The sequence below is a fragment of the Triticum aestivum genome, chromosome 4D (assembly GCF_018294505.1).
Source record: "Triticum aestivum cultivar Chinese Spring chromosome 4D, IWGSC CS RefSeq v2.1, whole genome shotgun sequence".
In the NCBI taxonomy this organism is placed as follows: Eukaryota; Viridiplantae; Streptophyta; class Magnoliopsida; order Poales; family Poaceae; genus Triticum; species Triticum aestivum.
Genome location: NC_057805.1, coordinates 516,691,622 through 516,711,609, shown reverse-complemented (window position 1 = coordinate 516,711,609; position 19,988 = coordinate 516,691,622). Strand labels below are relative to the sequence as shown.

General features: G+C 47.3%; 2 protein-coding genes across 2 annotated transcripts; one reads left to right on the top strand and one right to left on the bottom strand.

Annotated features, from left to right (window-relative positions):
- The first annotated feature begins 1,207 nt into the window (after positions 1-1,207).
- Positions 1,208-5,734, top strand: LOC123099258 (trihelix transcription factor GTL1). The gene is made up of 3 exons (XM_044521427.1): positions 1,208-2,466; positions 3,072-4,707; positions 4,811-5,734. Exons 1-3 carry the CDS (start codon positions 2,117-2,119, stop codon positions 5,204-5,206), a joined length of 2,382 nt encoding a protein of 793 aa, XP_044377362.1. The 5' UTR covers positions 1,208-2,116; the 3' UTR covers positions 5,207-5,734.
- Positions 5,735-17,311: 11,577 nt separating this feature from the next.
- On the bottom strand, positions 17,312-19,325 carry LOC123100821 (tryptophan decarboxylase 1-like). The gene has a single exon (XM_044522693.1). It carries the CDS (start codon positions 19,265-19,267, stop codon positions 17,717-17,719), a length of 1,551 nt encoding a protein of 516 aa, XP_044378628.1. The 5' UTR covers positions 19,268-19,325; the 3' UTR covers positions 17,312-17,716.
- Positions 19,326-19,988: the final 663 nt, after the last annotated feature.

The window sequence follows — 19,988 nt, the reverse complement described above, 5'->3', positions numbered from 1 at the left end:
AAACGGCGTTGTCCGTGCCATGCTACGGTGGGCATGTGGCTGTGATGGTGGGAAGGAGGACCAGGGCGAGGCGATTCGTTGCATCTTACCCCAAACTCCAAAGAAGGATTGTGTGACCTGTGATATTGGGAGGTTGGGTTGGGACCGCTACCTCGTCAAATAAATTTGCTAATTATAAACTTACTAAGTAAACTTGTTATGGATAATAAACTTGCTAATGTTTTTGTTGCTCTTTGGTCTGATTAATCTTGCCCAATAAATTTAATGATTAAACTTAGTAAATAAGCATTTTATTTTGACTCGATAATTTAACTTGTTGTGTTGCTATTTTCTAGAGCTATGTCGTTTCAGTTGTTATTTGCTTATCTTTAATAAATAGAGTCAATATTATTTTAGTTGCTACTTCTATGTTTGATGAGTTATGTCCAGTGTTGAATAAATAAAATCTAAATTGACATGTTTACCTACTAACTTTTAAGACATACATATCATGTTGTTTACCATTATTATGTGTTGTAAAACATGTTGGGTGCCGGCGACGAGACCCCATCGTGGAAGTTCACAACTTCGAGCCAGGCGTGACGCGGAAAGTGCCTCGAAAGGCATCTATCCAAGACATGTTTGCTACACTAGCCCGCTACGAATAGACACTCGATCCGAAGCAAGCCTTTGGCCCGCGGGTAGTAATTTTTAAGCGCGACAGATAGACACTAGAGTAATTGCGTGGGGCATGACCGTAGGTGCTTCGGCTCACTATACCTCGGACCCGATACAAACGTATAATCAAAGGAGCTATAGTCCACAAGACATGCTTATAGATGCTGAGGTAATTAAGCACATGTAAAAGTTTTTTCCTTGCTCTAGAAATTGCAGCAGAAAACAATGTACATGCTACATCTAGATGCGATTGTCAAATTTCTAAATAATTTTAGCCTCGCTTACATTTTCAAAGTCTTCCTTGCGGCTAGTTATGTCAGCAACCAATCATCGACATCAATTCACCTCACCCCACAGGTCCACATAGAAACCCTATATATGTACGTATGGAGAAGAGATGAAAACGTGCCACGGTGGGGCTGGATGTAGTGGGTGTGATGGAAGGAAGGACCATGCATGCGAGCAAGATGCGATGCGTTGCGTTGCGTTGCATGTTACCCCAACCCCAAAGAGAGCTCCAAAGAGAAAGAGGGAGGGGTTGTGTGACCTGTGATAATATTGGGGGGTTGGGGTTGGAGGAGGGACCGGCGGCAATGCAATTGGCAAGCGAGCGAGCTGCACGTTCTCTCTACCTCGCCGTGAGCGGGAGGACCCACCCTGCAGCTGTTCTAGTGTGGCCTTGTCCCTCCCATCTCCCCACGATCCTATCCAATCCGATCCAGCAAAAAAAGCTCTTTTCCCAGCCTCCACTCTTTTTTTATAGCCCGTCGGATCCCAGCAACGGACGGCGTAGATCGCTCCTACGTCTCGTAGATCGTCGTCTCCCTCCCCTCCCGGCGTCAAAGCCAATCGAGTAGAAGACGAGGATGGGTGAAAGGAAGAAGGCGGCAAGGTAGGGTAGGGTAGGGTAACCTTCCCTTGCTGACAGCGCGGCGCCCATCTCGTCCCATCTGTCCCTCTCCCCACATCATCTTCTCCGGACGGACGCCATTTCTACCTCCCCAACCTCCCATCCATACATGTACATCCTCCTCCCCACCGCCATTTTTATACTATTTAGTGCGGACCACGGAGAGACCTCTCCTCCCTCCCAGCTGCTACAGTCCTGCTACTATTCATCCATCTCATCTCACTAGCAGCTTCTTCTCTCTCTCTCTCTCCATGCCAGCCTAGCTATAGCCAGTACTTATCTCACTCCCACTCCTCGCAATATCTTCTTCTTCTTCCTCCTCAATTTCCCCTTCTCTCCCCCCTTTTCCTCGCCGCTCCCGCTCCCACCCTTTCCAGGTGCGCAAGCGTTTCCACTAGCAGCAGCTGCTGCTGCGCTTCTTCATGCATGCACTGCTCATGGCTCCGCACTCCCACAGTAGCTGCCGCCTAACATCAACCCAGCAGTGAGTGAGGAGCTACCGCAGGATTCCTGCTCAATTCCCATCTGCGGCGAGCGAGGGCCGGAGCCATGCAGCAACCGGCCGACATGCCGCCCTTCTCCCCGGCCGGCTGGCGTGGGCCCGCCGGGGCGCCCTCGCCCATCAGCAGCCGCCCGCCCGCGCCGGCTCCGGCGCCAGCACAGCAACACCAGCACCAGCAGCAGATGGACGAGCAGCACGGGGGGGCCGCGGTGAGCGGGTCTGGCTCGGGGAGCGTGGACGGCGGCGAGGAAGGCGAGCGCGGCGGGTCGTCGTCGGCGGCGGGCGGCAACCGGTGGCCGCGGCAGGAGACGCTGGCGCTGCTCAAGATCCGGTCCGAGATGGACGCCGCCTTCCGGGAGGCCGCCCTCAAAGGCCCGCTATGGGAACAAGTCTCCAGGTAACTCACTGAATTCAACCTCCAATTTTTAGCAATCCCAGTTCCTCGCGCGCTTCGTCTCCAACCAAAGCTAGGTAGATCGATCGACGTCCCGATCCATCATAGATGTCTCAATTGTTGCATGAGAAAAATTTCACTGTCGATCCAATTGGGACGGATGTGATGTGTGATGTGATCGAGATGCGCTTCATGTGGCTCACATGCTCCACCCAAGAACTGTCCGCTGCCCACGAGCACGAGCACACATGATGGATGGATGGATGGATCGGTTTTTCCCAATTTAAAACCATACGCACATCGCTCTCCTCCTCCACTTTTTCCGTTTCTTTTTCCTCGGATTTGCGCCCGTCAGATCCAGTTCAGTTGGCAGAGGAGGAGGCATCAATCCCAATCCCAATTCCCCAATTGTTAATCCCTCCATCTGCATCCTGAATTTGGGGCTTTTCCTCACACCTAATCGGGCTAAAAAACCGCGCCTTTTCCGTGAGAGCAACATGCGGCGCGCACGTATGCAATTGAGATCGATCATGCAAAAGTGAAGTGAGCTTGTGCGAGTGTTAATGGAGGTTAATTGTTGTGGTGTTCATCAATGGTGTGGTGTGCAGGCGGCTGGCGGAGATGGGGCACACGAGGAGCGCCAAGAAGTGCCGCGAGAAATTCGAGAACGTCGACAAGTACTACCGCCGCACCAAGGACGGCCGCACCGGCCGTGGCGACGGCAAGACCTACCGCTTCTTCACCGAGCTCGAGGCGCTCCACGGCGCCTCCGCAGCGCACCACCCGCAGCCTGCTCACGTGGCCGTGGCGCCACCGGCCGCCCCAGCCGCGAGCACAATTGGCGCGTACTCCGGCGTGCCCTCGGCGCCGCGTGTCCTCGCTCCAGAGCTGTCTCCGCCGCCTCTTCTCCTAACGCAACAGCCGGTGCCTACCGAGGCGGCTGCATGCCTGACGACAACGACGGCGGCGGTGGGCGACGCGAGCTTCTCTGATGACTCGGACGGGGAGGACACGGACGAGACGGCCGACGGCGGCAAGCGCAAGCGGCGGGGCGGGAGCTGGGGCCATGGCGGCAAGGCCATGAGGTTCTTCGAGGGGCTGATGCGGCAGGTCATGGAGCGGCAGGAGGCCATGCAGAGCCGCCTCCTGGAGGCCATCGAGCGGCGCGACCAGGACCGCATGATCCGCGAGGAGGCCTGGCGCCGGCAGGAGGTGGCGCGCCTCGCACGCGAGCAGGACGCGCTCGCGCAGGAGCGCGCCGTGGCCGCCTCCCGCGACGCCGCCGTCGTGTCCTTCATCCAGAGGATCACCGGGCAGATCGTCCCCGTGCACGCGCCGCCATCGTCCTTCCCCGCAAAGCCGGCCGCCACCGTCACCTCGGTCAAACCGCCGCCGTTGCAGCCGACGCCCGTCGCCTCCGTGGCACCTGCACCTCCCACGCCACGGCCGCCGGTTCAGGCGCAGCCGAACGTGACTACGCCAATGAGAACACAACCGCAGACGCCGCCGCCGCAGCCACACGCAACGCCGACGGCGACAGAGCCACAGCCACAGACGCCGCAGACACAGAGCAAGGAGATTGTCGTCCACGCGCCGGAGCAGCTGCCGGTGGACATGGCTGGCGGGTGTACTGGCGGCGCGTCGCCGTCTCGGTGGCCGAAGGCGGAGGTGCACGCGCTGATCCAGCTGCGGACGGAGATGGAGACGCGGTACCAGGACACGGCGCCCAAGGGCCCGCTGTGGGAGGACATCTCGGTGGGGATGCGGCGGCTGGGCTACAACCGGAGCTCCAAGCGGTGCAAGGAGAAGTGGGAGAACATCAACAAGTACTTCAAGAAGGTCAAGGAGAGCAGCCGGAAGCGCCCCGAGGACTCCAAGACCTGCCCCTACTTCCACCAGCTCGACGCGCTCTACCGCACCAAGGCGCTCGCATCCTCCTCCTCCTCCTCCGGCGTCCATGCGCCCGCGCTTGCACCAGCGCCATCCCCGGCTCGCGTGGAGCCCGCCGCGGTCACCGTGCTTTCGCCGGTGCCGCTGTCTTCCCAGACGCCGCCACCTGCGGCGCAGCACGTCGAGCACGGGGCCAAGAACGTGATCACCAACGGCAACGGCCATGGGAACGGGAACGGCGCGGCCATGCAAGTGAAGGCGAGCAACGGCTCCGGTGCTGCGGCGATGTTCCCCTCCCCCGTCCATGCCGCAGGCAACGCCGGCAACAACAACGGCACGGCGACGAACAAACTGGTACGTAATTCTCGGCCCGTGCACGCGCGCATGCAGATACACATTGTCAATACGTTCCATCAATTCTGATCGATGCCATGGACGCCATGTATCTATCTTGAAGGAACTGAAGCAAGAAGGCATCGCGAAGGAGACGGCACCGGTGCAGCCGGCCGTGGCCATGAACCACAGCTACGGGCGCAACGACAGGAGGGACGTCTACGACCTGGACAGCGACAGCATGGACGAGGACGAGGAGGACGACTTCGACGACGACGACGACGATGAGGAAGACGACGACGCCGTCCCCGGCGGCCGCAACATCAACATGCCGCCGGCGCAGTACGACGCCCACTTCCTCCAAAGGCAGCATCAGCAGCAACAACATCAGAACCACAACCACAACGTCGTCCGGCCCAACGCGGCGAACGGCAGCGGCAACCCGCCGGCGGGCAACGCGGCAGCTTCGTCGGCAGCGGCGGCAACAAGTGGGACGCCATTCCTGGCCATGGTCCAGTGACGACGATCGAGCAAGACGACGACGACGACGCTAGCGCTACAAACCAAGAAACGCCAGGTGGTACCGATCTCGATCGACCCCTCTCTCATGGCCCATAATACGGATCTACATCTCCACATGCATGCCCACTTGATGTCTTGATCGATACCCCCTGCCTGCCTGCCTGCCGGTGCTAGCTAGGTAAAAACCCAGACCTGAAAAACCCTACACAGAAATTACTTTTGCTCCTTCCAATCCAATCCAACAACCCTAAATTATTTCCATTATTGTTATTATTATTCCTGGTGCACATATATATATATGGGCGGCGTATACATGATGTACATGTCACATATCTTCACCACACTGTACGTAGAGGCATGGTAAATTAAAAGGCGTGGGAATTTCCGTTCTTTTTTTTATTTTGATGAAGATACTTTTGGAGTTACCATTTTTGTCTAAAAAAAAGTTACTGTCTAGCATGTGTCATGTAAGAATTTTGTGATCTTGTTAAATGTTAATGACTGTCAAGAACTTTACACTTGGTAACTGTGAATCTTTTTCTATATATGCTATTATATATCCCAATTCATGCATTTGTCAGGGCTGCTTCTTCATCTGTGGAATTCACCTGGCACTCGCTTATTAAAAAGCTTGGCACTTGGCACTTGGCTGTCAGCTGCTAGATAGTGCTACCTCTTGTAAACTAATATACATAGGAAGTAATTAAATTGCATGAGATGGTGGATAGTTGCAGTACGTAGAATATGTGCCTTGAACTGTGTTTATTCTCTAGGATCCAAAGTTTACACATTAGTAGTTTATTTGTAACGATGATCCTCTTTTGGTTGAGCAAGTAGGGCCGGCTCATTAGCCATCACTCTTGATAGTACGCGCGTACTATTATAACCTAACAATAGGAATTGGATGGTACATGACCTGGCGGCATGCATGCTTGTTGGACAACCGAACATGCACGGGGTAGTTGCATGAGATGGAGCAAAATTAAGTATTCGTCCCATCATGGTTTTCGGTGCGCCCGAATGGTTAGGTGGCCTGCTTGAATTAATTGGATCTGTTTTATCATGAGCACGTAAATTGCTACCATATGTTTAGAAGATAGAAATATGTTAGTACAAAAATAGCCGAAAACAAGTTAGGCAAAGAGCATCTTCAATAAGTTCCCTAAAATAAGGCAGGACCATTTTTTTACGTTACACACACACACACACACACACACACACAAGAAATATAGGTGCCCTACTGTATGCGAAAAGTTTTACTCCAAATTTACAGCACCAACACAATTTGCAACACGAATTGTTGTTTACATCACTCTATTTCCATTAACAGGTGCCCAAATTGGGCACCCATAAAGATACAACCGTGATAAATTAGGTACTCTTTGCGCACATTTTTGCTTGGAAGTAGTTGCAAGATTTTTGAATTGGTTCAGAAATGCCCCCTCCGTAAACAAATAGTGATAAATGCTCTTATGTTTCTTTACAGAGAGAGTAGATGTTTCCTTCAGTTTTGTTAGAAAATTTTCAGACTGGGTAAATTGAGTTTCAAAGAGGAAAAACATTTATCTTTTTTTACGTGAAAAAAAAACATTGAGGGTAATTCTGGCAGGTGCCCAGTTGGATGGTTAGAAAAGTCAATTCTGGCGGGACGGGTGGCCCCGGATGGAAGGAAGCTAGATGCCTGCCATGCATGCAGATGCTGGATTTCAGTTTAGCTCGCGTCAGTGGCAGATAGATAATACCCTCCGTTCAGAATTACTCGTCTCGTCTCGGAAATGAACGTATCTATAATATGTCCCTTGCCACGTAGGAGTAATAATGTCCCTCCGTCTCATAATATAAGAATGGTTTTCAGGCTATGTTAGCTTGAAAACCGTTATTATATTATGGGCTCACGAGAGCTTAGCTGCACGTCAGGTATATACAAATACACCGACCGACGTATGGACATATATACGTACGTATGTATCCGAATCTGAATCCACTGCCATTTTGTTTTACTGGTACCCTTTTAGTATGTGTCATTTAGAACTAGTTGCTCTTGTAAAACCGTTGTTAAGTGTAAAGTGTTGATGACGGTCCACAAGTGTACACCGTACCCTTGGTAAATTAATTAATGTGAAACCTGTTCTATAGTAATATTATTACAATTGATGCTTCTTCATCTGTTCTGTGGAATGTACCTGGCATGCAGGCACTTATTAAACAGCTTGGTTTACCTGGCACTTGGCTGTCTGCTAGTAGTAGACTAGTTAAAATGTACTGAGATGTTGGGTAGTCGCAGCACGTACGTAGAATATGCATGCGCCTTGAACGACTGTGTTTATTCTCTAGGTTTATACAGTACAAGACTAGGTAGTTTATTGTGACGTTCTTCTTTGGGTTAGAGGACGCAGGTCGTCTCTCATGAGCCATGCATCACTCTTCATACTTTATCCTAGCCTGTTGAGCAGCCGAACATGCATGCACTGCACTGCACGGATCGGAGTAGTAGCATTAAGGAGGGTGCTGTGTGGTGTGGGAAAACCAATTACTCACTCGTCCCATCATGGTTTTCGGTACTTTATTTTTTATACTCCTCCAAATCATATCACTTGTGGCTCCAACGGATCTATATATCTAGATGTAAATGTAAGATACATCCGTTTGAGCGACAAGCCGAACAGTAATTAATATGAGTGGGAGGAAGTAAAACTTTTAAGTAGCTAGGAGTAGAATTTTGGGTGCTGCAATGCAATGGCTAGGTGGGATATGCGGTTTGTGTTGATCAACGTATTCTGGCCGCTCAAACGAATGGATGTATTGGTTACCATGCGTCAGGTTAGACGTGTAGAAAAGTCAATTCTTGCTAGCGTGGGTGGGCCCAGATGAGATGAGATGAGACGGGCAGGAGAAGAGAAGAGAAGAGAAGAGAAGAGCAGAGATTTGGGTTGAGGTGGCTAGCGTCGGTGCCGGATGCGTCAGGGAAGTGTCGCTCGCGCGTTGTTTGTTACCAGACTAGTCAGGCAGGTCAGGTTTTGTCGTCAACAAGCAACGGGCACCTGCCCTGTTCCTGTTTCTGTTTCTGCATTTTTCTTTCATGAGTGAGCAATCCGTACTTTAGATTTATACAAGGCAGAAACTTCATGCGAACCTGCAAATTCTTAAGTCTAGCGCCGACTCCGAGTCCTCAATTCCCTAGTCGGTGCAGGTGCCGAAACTGCGAGCGAGCGCCGCACAATGTCATCTTGCATTTGCGTGTGCAATGTCTCGTTCCACCACCGTGCATTATATATATATGCCACGAGGTGCAAGGAGGGAACCCTTCTAGCTACTTTGTCTTATCACTTGACTTCACTGCCATGACACACTAGCTGACGCACGACACAAGGTTATTACTCCGAATGCAGTGGACCTCCATCTGATTGGAAAACTACAGGGAACCATACTTCATTTCATTAGGACTTCATCATAAATATAAGGACAAGAACATGTAACCCAAAAATCATTAACGTCCAACAGCAGCGACTCATCACAGTCAGAGCGAGGGCAACACGAACGTAACAAAAGGAACAAATAAGTTACTACCACATGGCACGGGCCGGTGTGCTTTGGAGTTGGACACATGCATGCTTGGTCCAGCAAGCAAAGCAAAGCAAAGGCACCATCAACTTGCGCACCCAACTACCTTAGCTGGTGATTAACTCTTAACGGTGAGAAAGCCAAGCTGGTGATGCCAAAATGATGGGGTCTCACAGCGCAAAATGATGGGGCGGACAGCGGCATCGTCATGATGATCCATGATAATACAACCTGGACAGCGACAGCATGGACGAGGACGAGGAGGACGACTCCGACGACGACGAAGACGAGGAGGAAGACGACGACGCCGTCCCCGGCGGCCGCAACATCAACATGCCGCCGGTGCATCAGTACGACGCACACTTCCTCCAAAGGCAGCATCAGCAGCAACAACAGCAGAACCACAACCACAACGTCGTCCGGCCCAACGCGGCGAACGGCAGCGGCAACCCATCGCGGCACCTTCGTCGGCAGCGGCGGCGACAAGTGGGACGCCATTCCTGGCCATGGTCCAGTGAGGATCGAGCAAGACGACGACGACGACGCTAGCGCTACAAACCAAGAAAGCCCAGGTGGTACCGATCTCGATCGATCCCTCATGTGCCCATACGGATCTACATCTCCACATGCATGCCCACTTGATCGATCGATTGATACCCCCTGCCTGCCTGCCTGCCGGTGCTAGCTAGGTAAAACCTAAACCCACACAGAAAATTTACTTCTGCTCCTTCCAATCCAATCCAACCCTAAATTATTTCCATTACTGTTATTATTATTCCTGGTGCACATACATATATGGGCGGCGTATACATGATGTACATGTCACATATCTTCACCACACTGTACGTAGAGGCATGGTAAATTAAAAGGCGTGGGAATTTCCGTTCTTTTTTAATTTACTTTGAGGATACTTTTGGAGTTACCATTTTTGTCTAAAAAAAGTTACTGTCCAGCATGTGTCATGTAAGAATTTTGTGCTCTTGTTAAATGTTAATGACTGTCAAGAACTTTACACTTGGTAAATGTGAACTATATTCTATACTACTCCCTTCGTTCCTAAATATTTGTCTTTTTAGAGATTTTAAATGAACTATCACATACGAGTGTATATAGACATATTTTAGAGTGTAGATTCACTCGTTTTGCTTCATATGTAGTCACTTGTTGAAATCTTTAGAAAGACAAATATTAAAAAACGGAGGGAGTATTATATATCCCAATTCATGCATTTGTTAGGGCTGCTACTTCATCTATGGAATTCACCTGGCACTCGCTTATTAAAAAGCTTGGCTGTCAACTGCTAGCTTGTATACTTAAAATATATGAGGTGCTGGCTGCATAGTTGCAGTAGAATATGTGCCTTGAACTGTGTTTATTCTCTTGGATCCAATGGTTATACTACACTACTAGTTTATTGTGAGGATCCTCGTTTAGTTAGACTAGCCACAATGGTGAGTAACATACATTAGTAACATACACATATTCCTAGACTATGTTATTACCTTAATAGTGGGTAGTAACATAAGTGTGGTAACATGCAAATATTTATTTATTAGGTTATAGACTCATATTGCATTAGGACATGTGATGTTACAGTAACTAGCTAAGTTACTATAACTACCTCTCTTCTCATTAACTCACTGCCACATAAGCAAATTTGCTGAGTTGTACTCAAGTTACTCCCATTGTGGTTAGTCTTAAGCAAGTAGGGCTCCTTAGCCATCACTCTTGAATCTTGATACTATTATAACCCAACCATTGGACAACTGAACATGCACGGAGTAGTTGCATTAATGATACGGTGAGATGGAGCAAAATTAACTAGTATTCGTCCCATTATGGTTTTCGGTGCGCCTGAATGGTTAGGTGGGCTGCTTGAATTAATACAACAAATGTCTATTGGTTAGTGGACCTTTTTTACTTCAAAAGTACGTAAATTGCGCATCGTATGTTATAAAAGACAGAAATATGTCATACAAATAGCCGAAAACAAGTCAGGCTAAGAGCATGTACAACACAAGTCCTAAAATAAAAGCAGGACCATTTCTTACACCACGAGGGGACAAAAACGCTACTTCAATAGGTGCCTAGATGAAAAAGTTTTGGTCCAAATTTACAACACTTAGACCAAGTGTTGCAAATTACCAACACTTGGGCGGCTCGAGCAAATTTTGCAACACCAGGAGAACCAAGCGGGTACCAAGCAATTTGCAACACCAAGTGTTGTTTACAAGATTTGCTTTAACAGGTGCCCTGAAATTGAGGACCCACACGAAGACAACCGTGATAAATTGGGTACTCTTTGCGGGCATTTTTGTTTGCAGAATATTTGCAAATTTTCTGAATTGCTTCAGAAATACGTAGACATTATTGCTCTATTTATTGGAAAATTGTCGGACCGGAAAAATTCAGTTTCCACTAAAAATAACATTTACTACCTCCGTCCCGAATTATTAGTCCCGCAGGCCAAAACTGCAAGACCAAGACAACCATGTAACTGCATGCACGCGTTTAGACAAGAATTAATTGCAGCAACTGAACTTAGGTGGCTGTGCTTACGTGCTCAATAGTAATTGGCTGGATATTTACGGACTGAGACTCAGGCGATCAGGGGAGTAGAAAACTCAACTCTGGCAGGGTCGGGCGGGACGGGTGGTGCATGCATGCATGCACGTGGCCCCGGATGGAAGGAAGGAAGATGCCTCGACGTCTGGGACAACCAGATTTGGCTGCCATGCAGGATTTCAGTTTAGCTCGCGTCAGTGGCAGATAGATAGATTGATGCGTCAGGCTTTGTCCACTCGTGGTAGCAGTGCAGTAGCTTCTATCCCTTGGTACGTAATGTAATGTACGTATGCTCACGTATATATACACACGCACCGACCGATGTATGTAGGCCGCCGCTTGGACGTACGTACGTACCCTAATCTGAACCCACTGCCATTGTTTTACAGGTACCCTTTTCGTTGAGAAAAAGGTTACTGTCCATTATGTGTCAGGTAAGAACTTTTTGCTCCTTGTAAACTGTTGTAAGTGTTAATGGCTGTCCAGAACTACTTTACACCCTAGGTAAATTAATTAATGTGAAACTTTGCAAATTGTTGTTCTATATATTACAGTTGATGCTTCTTCATCTGTTCTGTTGAATTCCTCCATCTTCTCGTTTCTTCTCCTCCTTCCTTTTCTGTTCGAGAGAGGCGACAGAGGAGGCGTCACGGGCCTGGCCCGATCCCGGATCTTGGCCGCCGGCGACGCCCGTCGGAGAGCAGATGGGGGAGGAGATCGGAGCGCCGATGTACCTCTTATTAAACAGCTTGGTCTACCTGGCACTTGCCTGTCTGCTAGCAGTAGAGTAGTTAAAATGTACTATGAGATGTTGGGTAGTGCAGTAGAATATGCGCGCGCCTTGAACGACTGTGCTTATTCTCTAGGTTTATAGACTAGTTTATTGTGACGTTCTTCTTTGGGTTAGAGCAAGTAGGTCACATGAGCCATCACTCTTAATACTTTCTTTAACCTAGCCATTGATGCTCACATGACCTGACCTGACGGCCTGTTGGGCAGCCGAACATGCATGCATGCAGGAGTAGTTGCATTGACGAGGGTGAGACGTAGCAGAATCAGTTACGGGTACCATCATGGTTTTTGGAACGTCGATTTTTCATAATTCCCTTCTATTCATATTACTTGTCATATTATAATGAATGTATCTAACATTAAAATATGTCCAGATACATCTATTTAAGCGACAAGTATTATAAAATCAGAGTGGGGTACGAGTTTCAAGTAGGAGTAGCATTTTCGGTGCTGGAATGGCTAGGTGGGGTTGATCAACGTACGTATTCCATTCCGGCGGACGGATGCATTGGTTACCGTGGGCCAGTTTAGAAGTGTAGAAAAGTCAATTTTCTGAGTGTAGAATGCATTGGTTAGCGTTGGCCAGTTTTTAGAATTATACCTGTAGAGACAGAGCCAAAGATGAAAAAAAACGGAGTACAAACAGATCCGCCGAAGACTAGCACGATCTTCCAAAGACACGTTACCACACGTCCTCCGACAACACTAAACACATCATTGGGACATGGATGAGGCGTGGAAGACATTATTTCTACTAGGGAACACCATGGCCACCGCACAACCCCAACTGAGATGATGAACAAACACGAATGAGAGCGGGGTCCCTTCCACCAGCGAGGGTTGGGGTCCACTACACTTCCACGTTCCGAAAGGCCGTTGGAGTGTGACCGGCGGCACCGCCGACAACCGCTCAACCCTGTCTTACATTTATTTCTTTTTAATTTTCTAGAAAATATTTTAATTTGAATTTTTTGAATAAATGTTAAGAATCACCAAAGAGTTCATGAATTAAAAAATATTATGTGCATTTAATTTTAGAAAAAAGTTATTTGAAAAATGTTCACAGATTTAATATATTCATAATTATATAATGTTCATGGATTAAAAAAATTCTTCGTGAATTTAGAAAAATATTCATAAATTTTAGAAAATATTACTGACTTTCAAAATGAAAAACAAAAACATATTAACTAGAGAAGGAAAAGTTGAAAATAGAAAAACCCGAAAAAAAGGGTAGAGAAAAACACGGGAAAAAGACTACCGGCTATAACCTTTCGAAAACCAAAAGGTTTGAACAGCTCTATGTGAACTAAACAAGCATATATTATTGAAAATATTGATCTCTGTAGCGTGAATTTCTTTTCCTCAATCTATGACATGATCCTCGATACATATATCATGCATTTTTTTACTCTCAGTATAGAGAAACCATTGGCATCTACCCATCGTATTAACATTTTGCTTTATCACATCACAGATGCCGTTGGGCGTTAATATATTTCCAACCCAAGTCAGAGTTTCTTGGGAGGAGACTTCATGGTCTGCTCGCCCAAAGAACTTTGACACATCCATTCTAACAGGAATGACTGTGAGCAATCATCACTTCCAGTGGGCAATAAACCTATGGACAATGATAGCCGAGTCCTTTTGAATACAAACCAATGTCTACAAACAATACTCATCATCTTAGACATAATTGCAAATGGTTAGTAATATCATCTTAAACATACATATCTGACATGAATATGCTACAAACAACGAAATAAAAACCCCACAATGGCTTGTTGGGCTTTAGTAGATCATCAATGAAGCGGTGGCTAGCTAGAGGCGGAGGAAGGCGAGCAGGTGTGGCACCGACGTGCAACCCTAGCCCGAGGAGACAAGGCGAGAGGTAAACGAGGAGTATGCAGGAACAATACAAGGGTGCAAGCGGGCAACCAATGAAACACATTTGTAAGCCTAACAAAGCCAACTTGGTGTAAATCCTTGGTTCATATAAATATAAAGATTGGCTTCTATAATATATTTACATGCGATCTAAGCTCAAGTGTCTTCTCGGTCGGAGGAGCGGATGTCATTTTTTGGGCGTAATTAGTACTAGGATTGAAGCTCGATCTGCTCAACAAGGCGCCAAATTATTACTAGGAAATCTAAAGCTTGCCACTAGTATATGTCCCATCGGATCGGATGAACTTCCAAATCCTAGCCTTCTCGGGTCATTAGGCCCTTCCACCTCATTCGTAATTATAGGTTTGCCAATGGCGTGGCTACATCTTGCTTGGTTGTGATATGATCGGGATCATGGAGGATGTCCCGTTTGCTTCGAAGTTTTCTTGGTACATTGATGTGTCTTCTGCTAGGCTAGGAATCTATGTCGGGGCGTTTCATATTTTGCGCATAGGTCACTGGACAGCAACCTACCGCATACCCCCCTCCCCCCGGCAAGCACCGCCTCTCATGGGCCAACCCATTCTGATTTTTTGTCATCGGTTTTGGCAAGGTTCTACAACCTTCGCATGACCCTTTTTTCTCTCTTTTTCTTTGATTCTCTCCCTCTTTATTTTTTATTTTTATTTTTCCTTTTTTTCTAGTTTTAATTTCATTGACCTTTTTTTAAATTTGCGAACATCTTTTTGAACATTTTAAAACCGGTGAACATTTCTTGAATTCATGACCAGTTTTCAGAATTCATCAACATTGTTTTATATTACTAAATCATAAAAATTTCTTGAAATTCTTTAATATTTTCAACTAAAAATGTATTCTAAATTCCTGACTTTGCAAACTGATTTTTTTTAAATCGTGAATATTTTTCAAAGTCTCGAACATATTTTCAAAATGTTTAATATTTTGGAATTCATGAATTTTTTTTAGAATTTGCTAAACATCTAAATTAGCGGGCATTTTTTTGTATTAGCAAATTTTTTCAAAATTCAAGAACATTTTTTAACCCGAGGACAGTTTTCCAAAATCATGATCAATTTTCCAATTTGTGAACACTTTTCGAAATTGTATTTTTGTTGCAATCCCAAACATTTTTTAATAAAGCAACATTTAAAATAAAGAAAAAAAATAAAAAATATGAAAGGAAAAAAGGGGCGCCCGCCCCTTATATGGACTGGCCCAAAACAAGTGCTCACGGATGAGCGGGGGGAGTGCGCGTTTGCTGGACTAGCATCTCATCACGGGAGGTCCCATTGGACGCTCTTTGCGTCAAACTGGCGTCACCATGCAGGCAGCTTGACTGGGCCGGCCCATCGCGCTGTACCGCTGTAAGGAGGGGAGAGCAAAAGAGGGAGGCAGGCGCGATGGCAGGAATCGCCCCGGCGATCAACAGGTTATGCCTGCGTCCTACCAGCCACTCCAACTGACTAGCATTGGTTCCAGTAAAATAGCGCGCATCTAGAATAACTCAGTGCAACCGTACAACCGTACCTATCTACTGTATCGAACTGGAATTAGTTACTGCAGCGAACATCTTACAAAAAAGTGTACATTTTTTCTGGAAGTGTATATTTTGAAAAAGTGCGAACATTGTTTTGAATTTCTGAACAAATTTTCATAGACAGGAACATTTTTTTGCATATGCGAACAAACAATTTGAAACTGTAGAAAATGTTTTTGAAAAACGTGGACCATTCTTTGAAGTTGTGAAAGAATTATGAAATTCCAAAAAAGAAATTAAACCGTGATTCTTTTCGAATTTTTGAACAAATATTTGAAAAATGGAACATTTCATGAAATTAGGATTTTTTTTGAAACCGTGAACATTTTTTGAATTTTTGAATAAAAGGTTGACAATGTAACTTCATGAAATATCTAACAAAAATAGAAACCATTAACATTTTTTAAAATTCCTGAACACATTTTCAAATGTGAACATTTTATCAATTTCAGACCAAATTTTGCAACCGCGAACACTTTTTCAATTCCAGAAGTATTTTTGAAATATGAAATTTTTCGAAATTTGTGAACAAATTCTGAAATATATTAACATTTTTTGAAAGTCCTGTACATTTTTTGAATTTGTGAACATATTTGAAATGGCGGAACATTTTGAAAATCTGAACAAAATTTGAAGTAGACAACAAATCAACTTGAAAAATAAAAAAGGGAAGAAAAGAAAGAATGTAAACAAAAATAGAAAATAAAAAGGAAAGAAAAAAGAAAGAAGAAAGAAGAAAAATAAACAAAAAAAGAAAAAAGAAAAAACCAAAAGCCAAAAAGAAACAGAAAACCGGTGCAGAGAACCTGCTAGAAGGTTCCTGAAACCAGAAAAACCAGTTGGGAAACTTTAGAAGGTTCCTAAAACCGAAAACGCTGCAACTCTTTAATGGGCCAGCCTAAGTTATCGCTCAAAAGCTAGATCTGTGCGAAAGGTCGACACATTGACGCAACGGGCGTCCAATAGGGAATTCCTCTCATCACCTGGTAATTGCTTTTTTGTTTGAGAATTGCCAACACTTTATTGATCAATGTCAATGTTTAAGGGATAAAAAGACGGGCCATGAGGAGAAATAAGCCACATATGGTGATCCTGATCAAGCATAGCTAAGTGGTTGGCAAGTAAATAAGATCGGTAAATAGGAGGTCCCCTATGGCATTGTACGAAGAATTTTAGCTATGGTACCGTAGCCAGCGGGCTAGGACTAGCTCGGAGGATTGCTGTCCGTGGGCCACCAAGCCCGTCATCTTGATCTGATAGAGTTAATTTTGCACGTGAAATTGCAATTAGTGTTACTTTACTCAATATCGGAGAGCTGTGAAGTTTAATTTGCACGTTGGACGGACTGTAATATTTTTTTGAGTCCAACACTCATAGCTAGTACTCCCTCGGGTCCTTTTTTTTACTTGGTGTATTAGATTTGTGTCAAGTCAAACTTTGCCGATTCGGGTCCTTGAGCTAGAGAGCACAAACCACCACCGCATCGGGTCGCCTCCGCCGGACGAGAGGATGAAAGGGTGCTGGGGCGACTAACCTCGTTGAGGCATTGTTGTGAGCCGGATCAAAAACCTTGTGGTAGAGGTGACTGGAAGGAGAGCGGCACGAGAAGGGAAGTTGCGTCGATGTTGGGAGTGACAGAAACGAGGGGATGCGGAAGATTGGGAGGGGATAAGTCGTCGCGAGCAGTGCATATGCCTTGAATATAAGGCGTGCATATGCGTGGACATGCATGAGACTTGATTGGCCGCCCGATTCAGTTCCTTTTCGTGTTACAAAGAAAGAAGCACATATTACAACCCTGAATTGTCAACAAAGTTTAAGAACAACCCCGAACTTCGAAACCATCTAGTTTACTAGGATGCCTATGTGGCAGGGTGACTTTCATATTTCGGGTGTGTGACGTGGCGGGTGACTAAGATGCTGACTAGGCATTTGACTGGTTTTGACTTGAGAAAGGTTGATTTTCGTTTGGTTTTGTATGTGAGGTTGTAAAGTAGACGGTTTTGGAGTTTAGAGTTGTTTTTTAGACTTTGGTGATAAATCAAGGTTGTAGTATGAACCTCTCTCTATTACAATTGTCGGGCACATAAATAGTCGTGTGTTTCTTTCATTTTTTGGGGTCAAATTCTCTATGAATGCACACACTTAATCCATCATCAAGTCGTTGGTCGTCCTCTTGATGAGCTCCCATGCACTCCTCACGTGCCTCTCCTCTTGAAGCGACGACCCCACCGCAAACCGGAGCAAGATCCTGTCGCTGAGCACAGTGTGCGCAAAGTAGGCTTTGCCAGTCTTGTTCGGATTCTTCATCAGCACACGATTGACCTCATCTGCGGCCTCCTCTGTTATGGCTCCACGAGCCTTGATCCTGAAGCACACCATGGCAAAGTTTCTAGGCACGACGACCTCGAACCGGTGGTCGGTGCGGACGAGACCTTCGAACAACTTGGCCATGTTGACATCGCTGCGAATGTGCTCCTGAAGCTTGGCGGTGCCATAGGTGCGCATGACCATCCACAGCTTGAGCCCACGAAATCGTCGGCCCAAGCCGATCTGCATGTCCTTGAGATCAGTGACCTCGTGGGAGTCGGTAGCGTCGTTCTTGAGGTACTCCGGGTTTGTCTCCATGGAGTCGCTTAGGCGGTGGGCGTCGCGGACATAGAGGCAGGTGCAGTCGAGGCAGGTGAGAAGCCACTTGTGCGGACTGACGCTGATGGAGTCCACGAGCTCGACGCCGTTGAGGTGGTGGCGGAACTCCGGGCAGATGCAGGCGCTGCCGGCATAGGCGGCGTCGACGTGGACCCACGCGCCAAAGGATGCAGCAATGTCGGCGACGGCCCCCACTGGGTCGACAGCGTTGGAAGATGTGGTGCCCACCGTGGCGCAAACGTACGTTGGCACGAGGCCGACGTCGACGTCAGCCTGCATGGCCTCGAGCAGCTTCGCCGGGTCCAGTGCGTATTGGGTCTCTGGGCCGGCGGGGATCGAACGGATGTTGGCGGGGTCGAAGCCGGCAAGGCGGCATGCCTTGAAGAAGGTGGAGTGGGTCTGGTCCCCGGCGTAGACAACCAGACCCGGCATGCCAAACACTCTCACAGATCCGCTCCGACGCAGCGCAGCGTCACGCGCGGCGACGAGCGTTACCAGCATTGCCTCGCTGGTGGTGCCGAGGATGACGGCGCCTCCGGTCCCACGGTCGCCGGTGGCCGTGTGGCTCATGAAGGTGTCGGGCAGGTGAAGGAGCTGCGCGAGCCAGTTAAGCGCGAGTACCTCCAACTCAGTTGCTGCGGGGGCAGCCTGCCACGTGAAGCCGACAGTATTCATGGCGGAGGCGATGAGGTCTCCGGCGATGGCGACGGCGCTGTTGGTGGCGGGGAAGAAAGCGAAGAAGTTTGGGCTGGCCCAGTGCGTCATGCCAGGGATGATGGAGGCCTTGAGCTCCTTCATGGTGACGTGGAACGGTGCGGGATAAGTTGGCGGGGACGCCATGAACTCGTGCTGCAGGTACCCCGGCTTGACGTCGGGGAGAACTGGCATGGACTCCACGGTGGTGTAGTAGTCGCAGATGAAGTCGACAGCCTCGTGAATGTAAGATCGGACGTCCTCGGGCTTAAGCGGCCGGAAGGGTTCCTTCACGTCGTCGGCGGCCGCGATGCCAGAGAAAACCGTCGGGTTGGTGGTGTTGGAGCTGCCCATTTGTATCGCTCTTCTGAGGAGTTTTTGTCCCGGCCGGCAGACGTACGTGCTTGCTCTTTTGCGGGAGTGCTTGCTTGGTTTGTTAGGGGCCGCCGGGTATATGTAGGTAGTTCCAGCGAGTCTGGGGGAAGGGGAGCACATGGAGAAATTCCAGTCTATGAACTTCGATGAATTTGATTCATACCCTGGATTTTAATTTTGGTTCAGTCAGTTTCTCGGCTGTTGATTCATAGCCTGAGATGCGTGCTGTGTTTTTTTTTCTGGACTGTTCTGGGAGCTGGGTTTGGGCTGATTTTTTTGACTCACCGCATATTTGCATCAGTCGATTTGCGACTGGGCCGAAGCCCATTACATGTACCGCCTCGCCAATCCCTCTTTCCTTCTGTTTTTCTTTTTTATGCGTTCTGCTTTTGTTATTTATTTTTCTTTATTAGTTGGTTTTATTTTTTATTTTGTAAGCATTTTTGGGATTTTAAGTGAGTGCAAATGTATATACACAAATACTATGTAATATGTGCGGAAATTACATTATTATATGGTTGTTATTTGCATACTACAAAAGTGCAATTTTAGTGCAAAGTTGTGTGCAACATTACCTTTATTCTTTAGAAAAATTTCACTATTTAACAGGAGTAGAATCATCATTGTCACTTAGGGGGTTGGGCCATATGGACGGATCCAGCCGAACAACCATGGATATTTTAACGCATGCATGTTAACT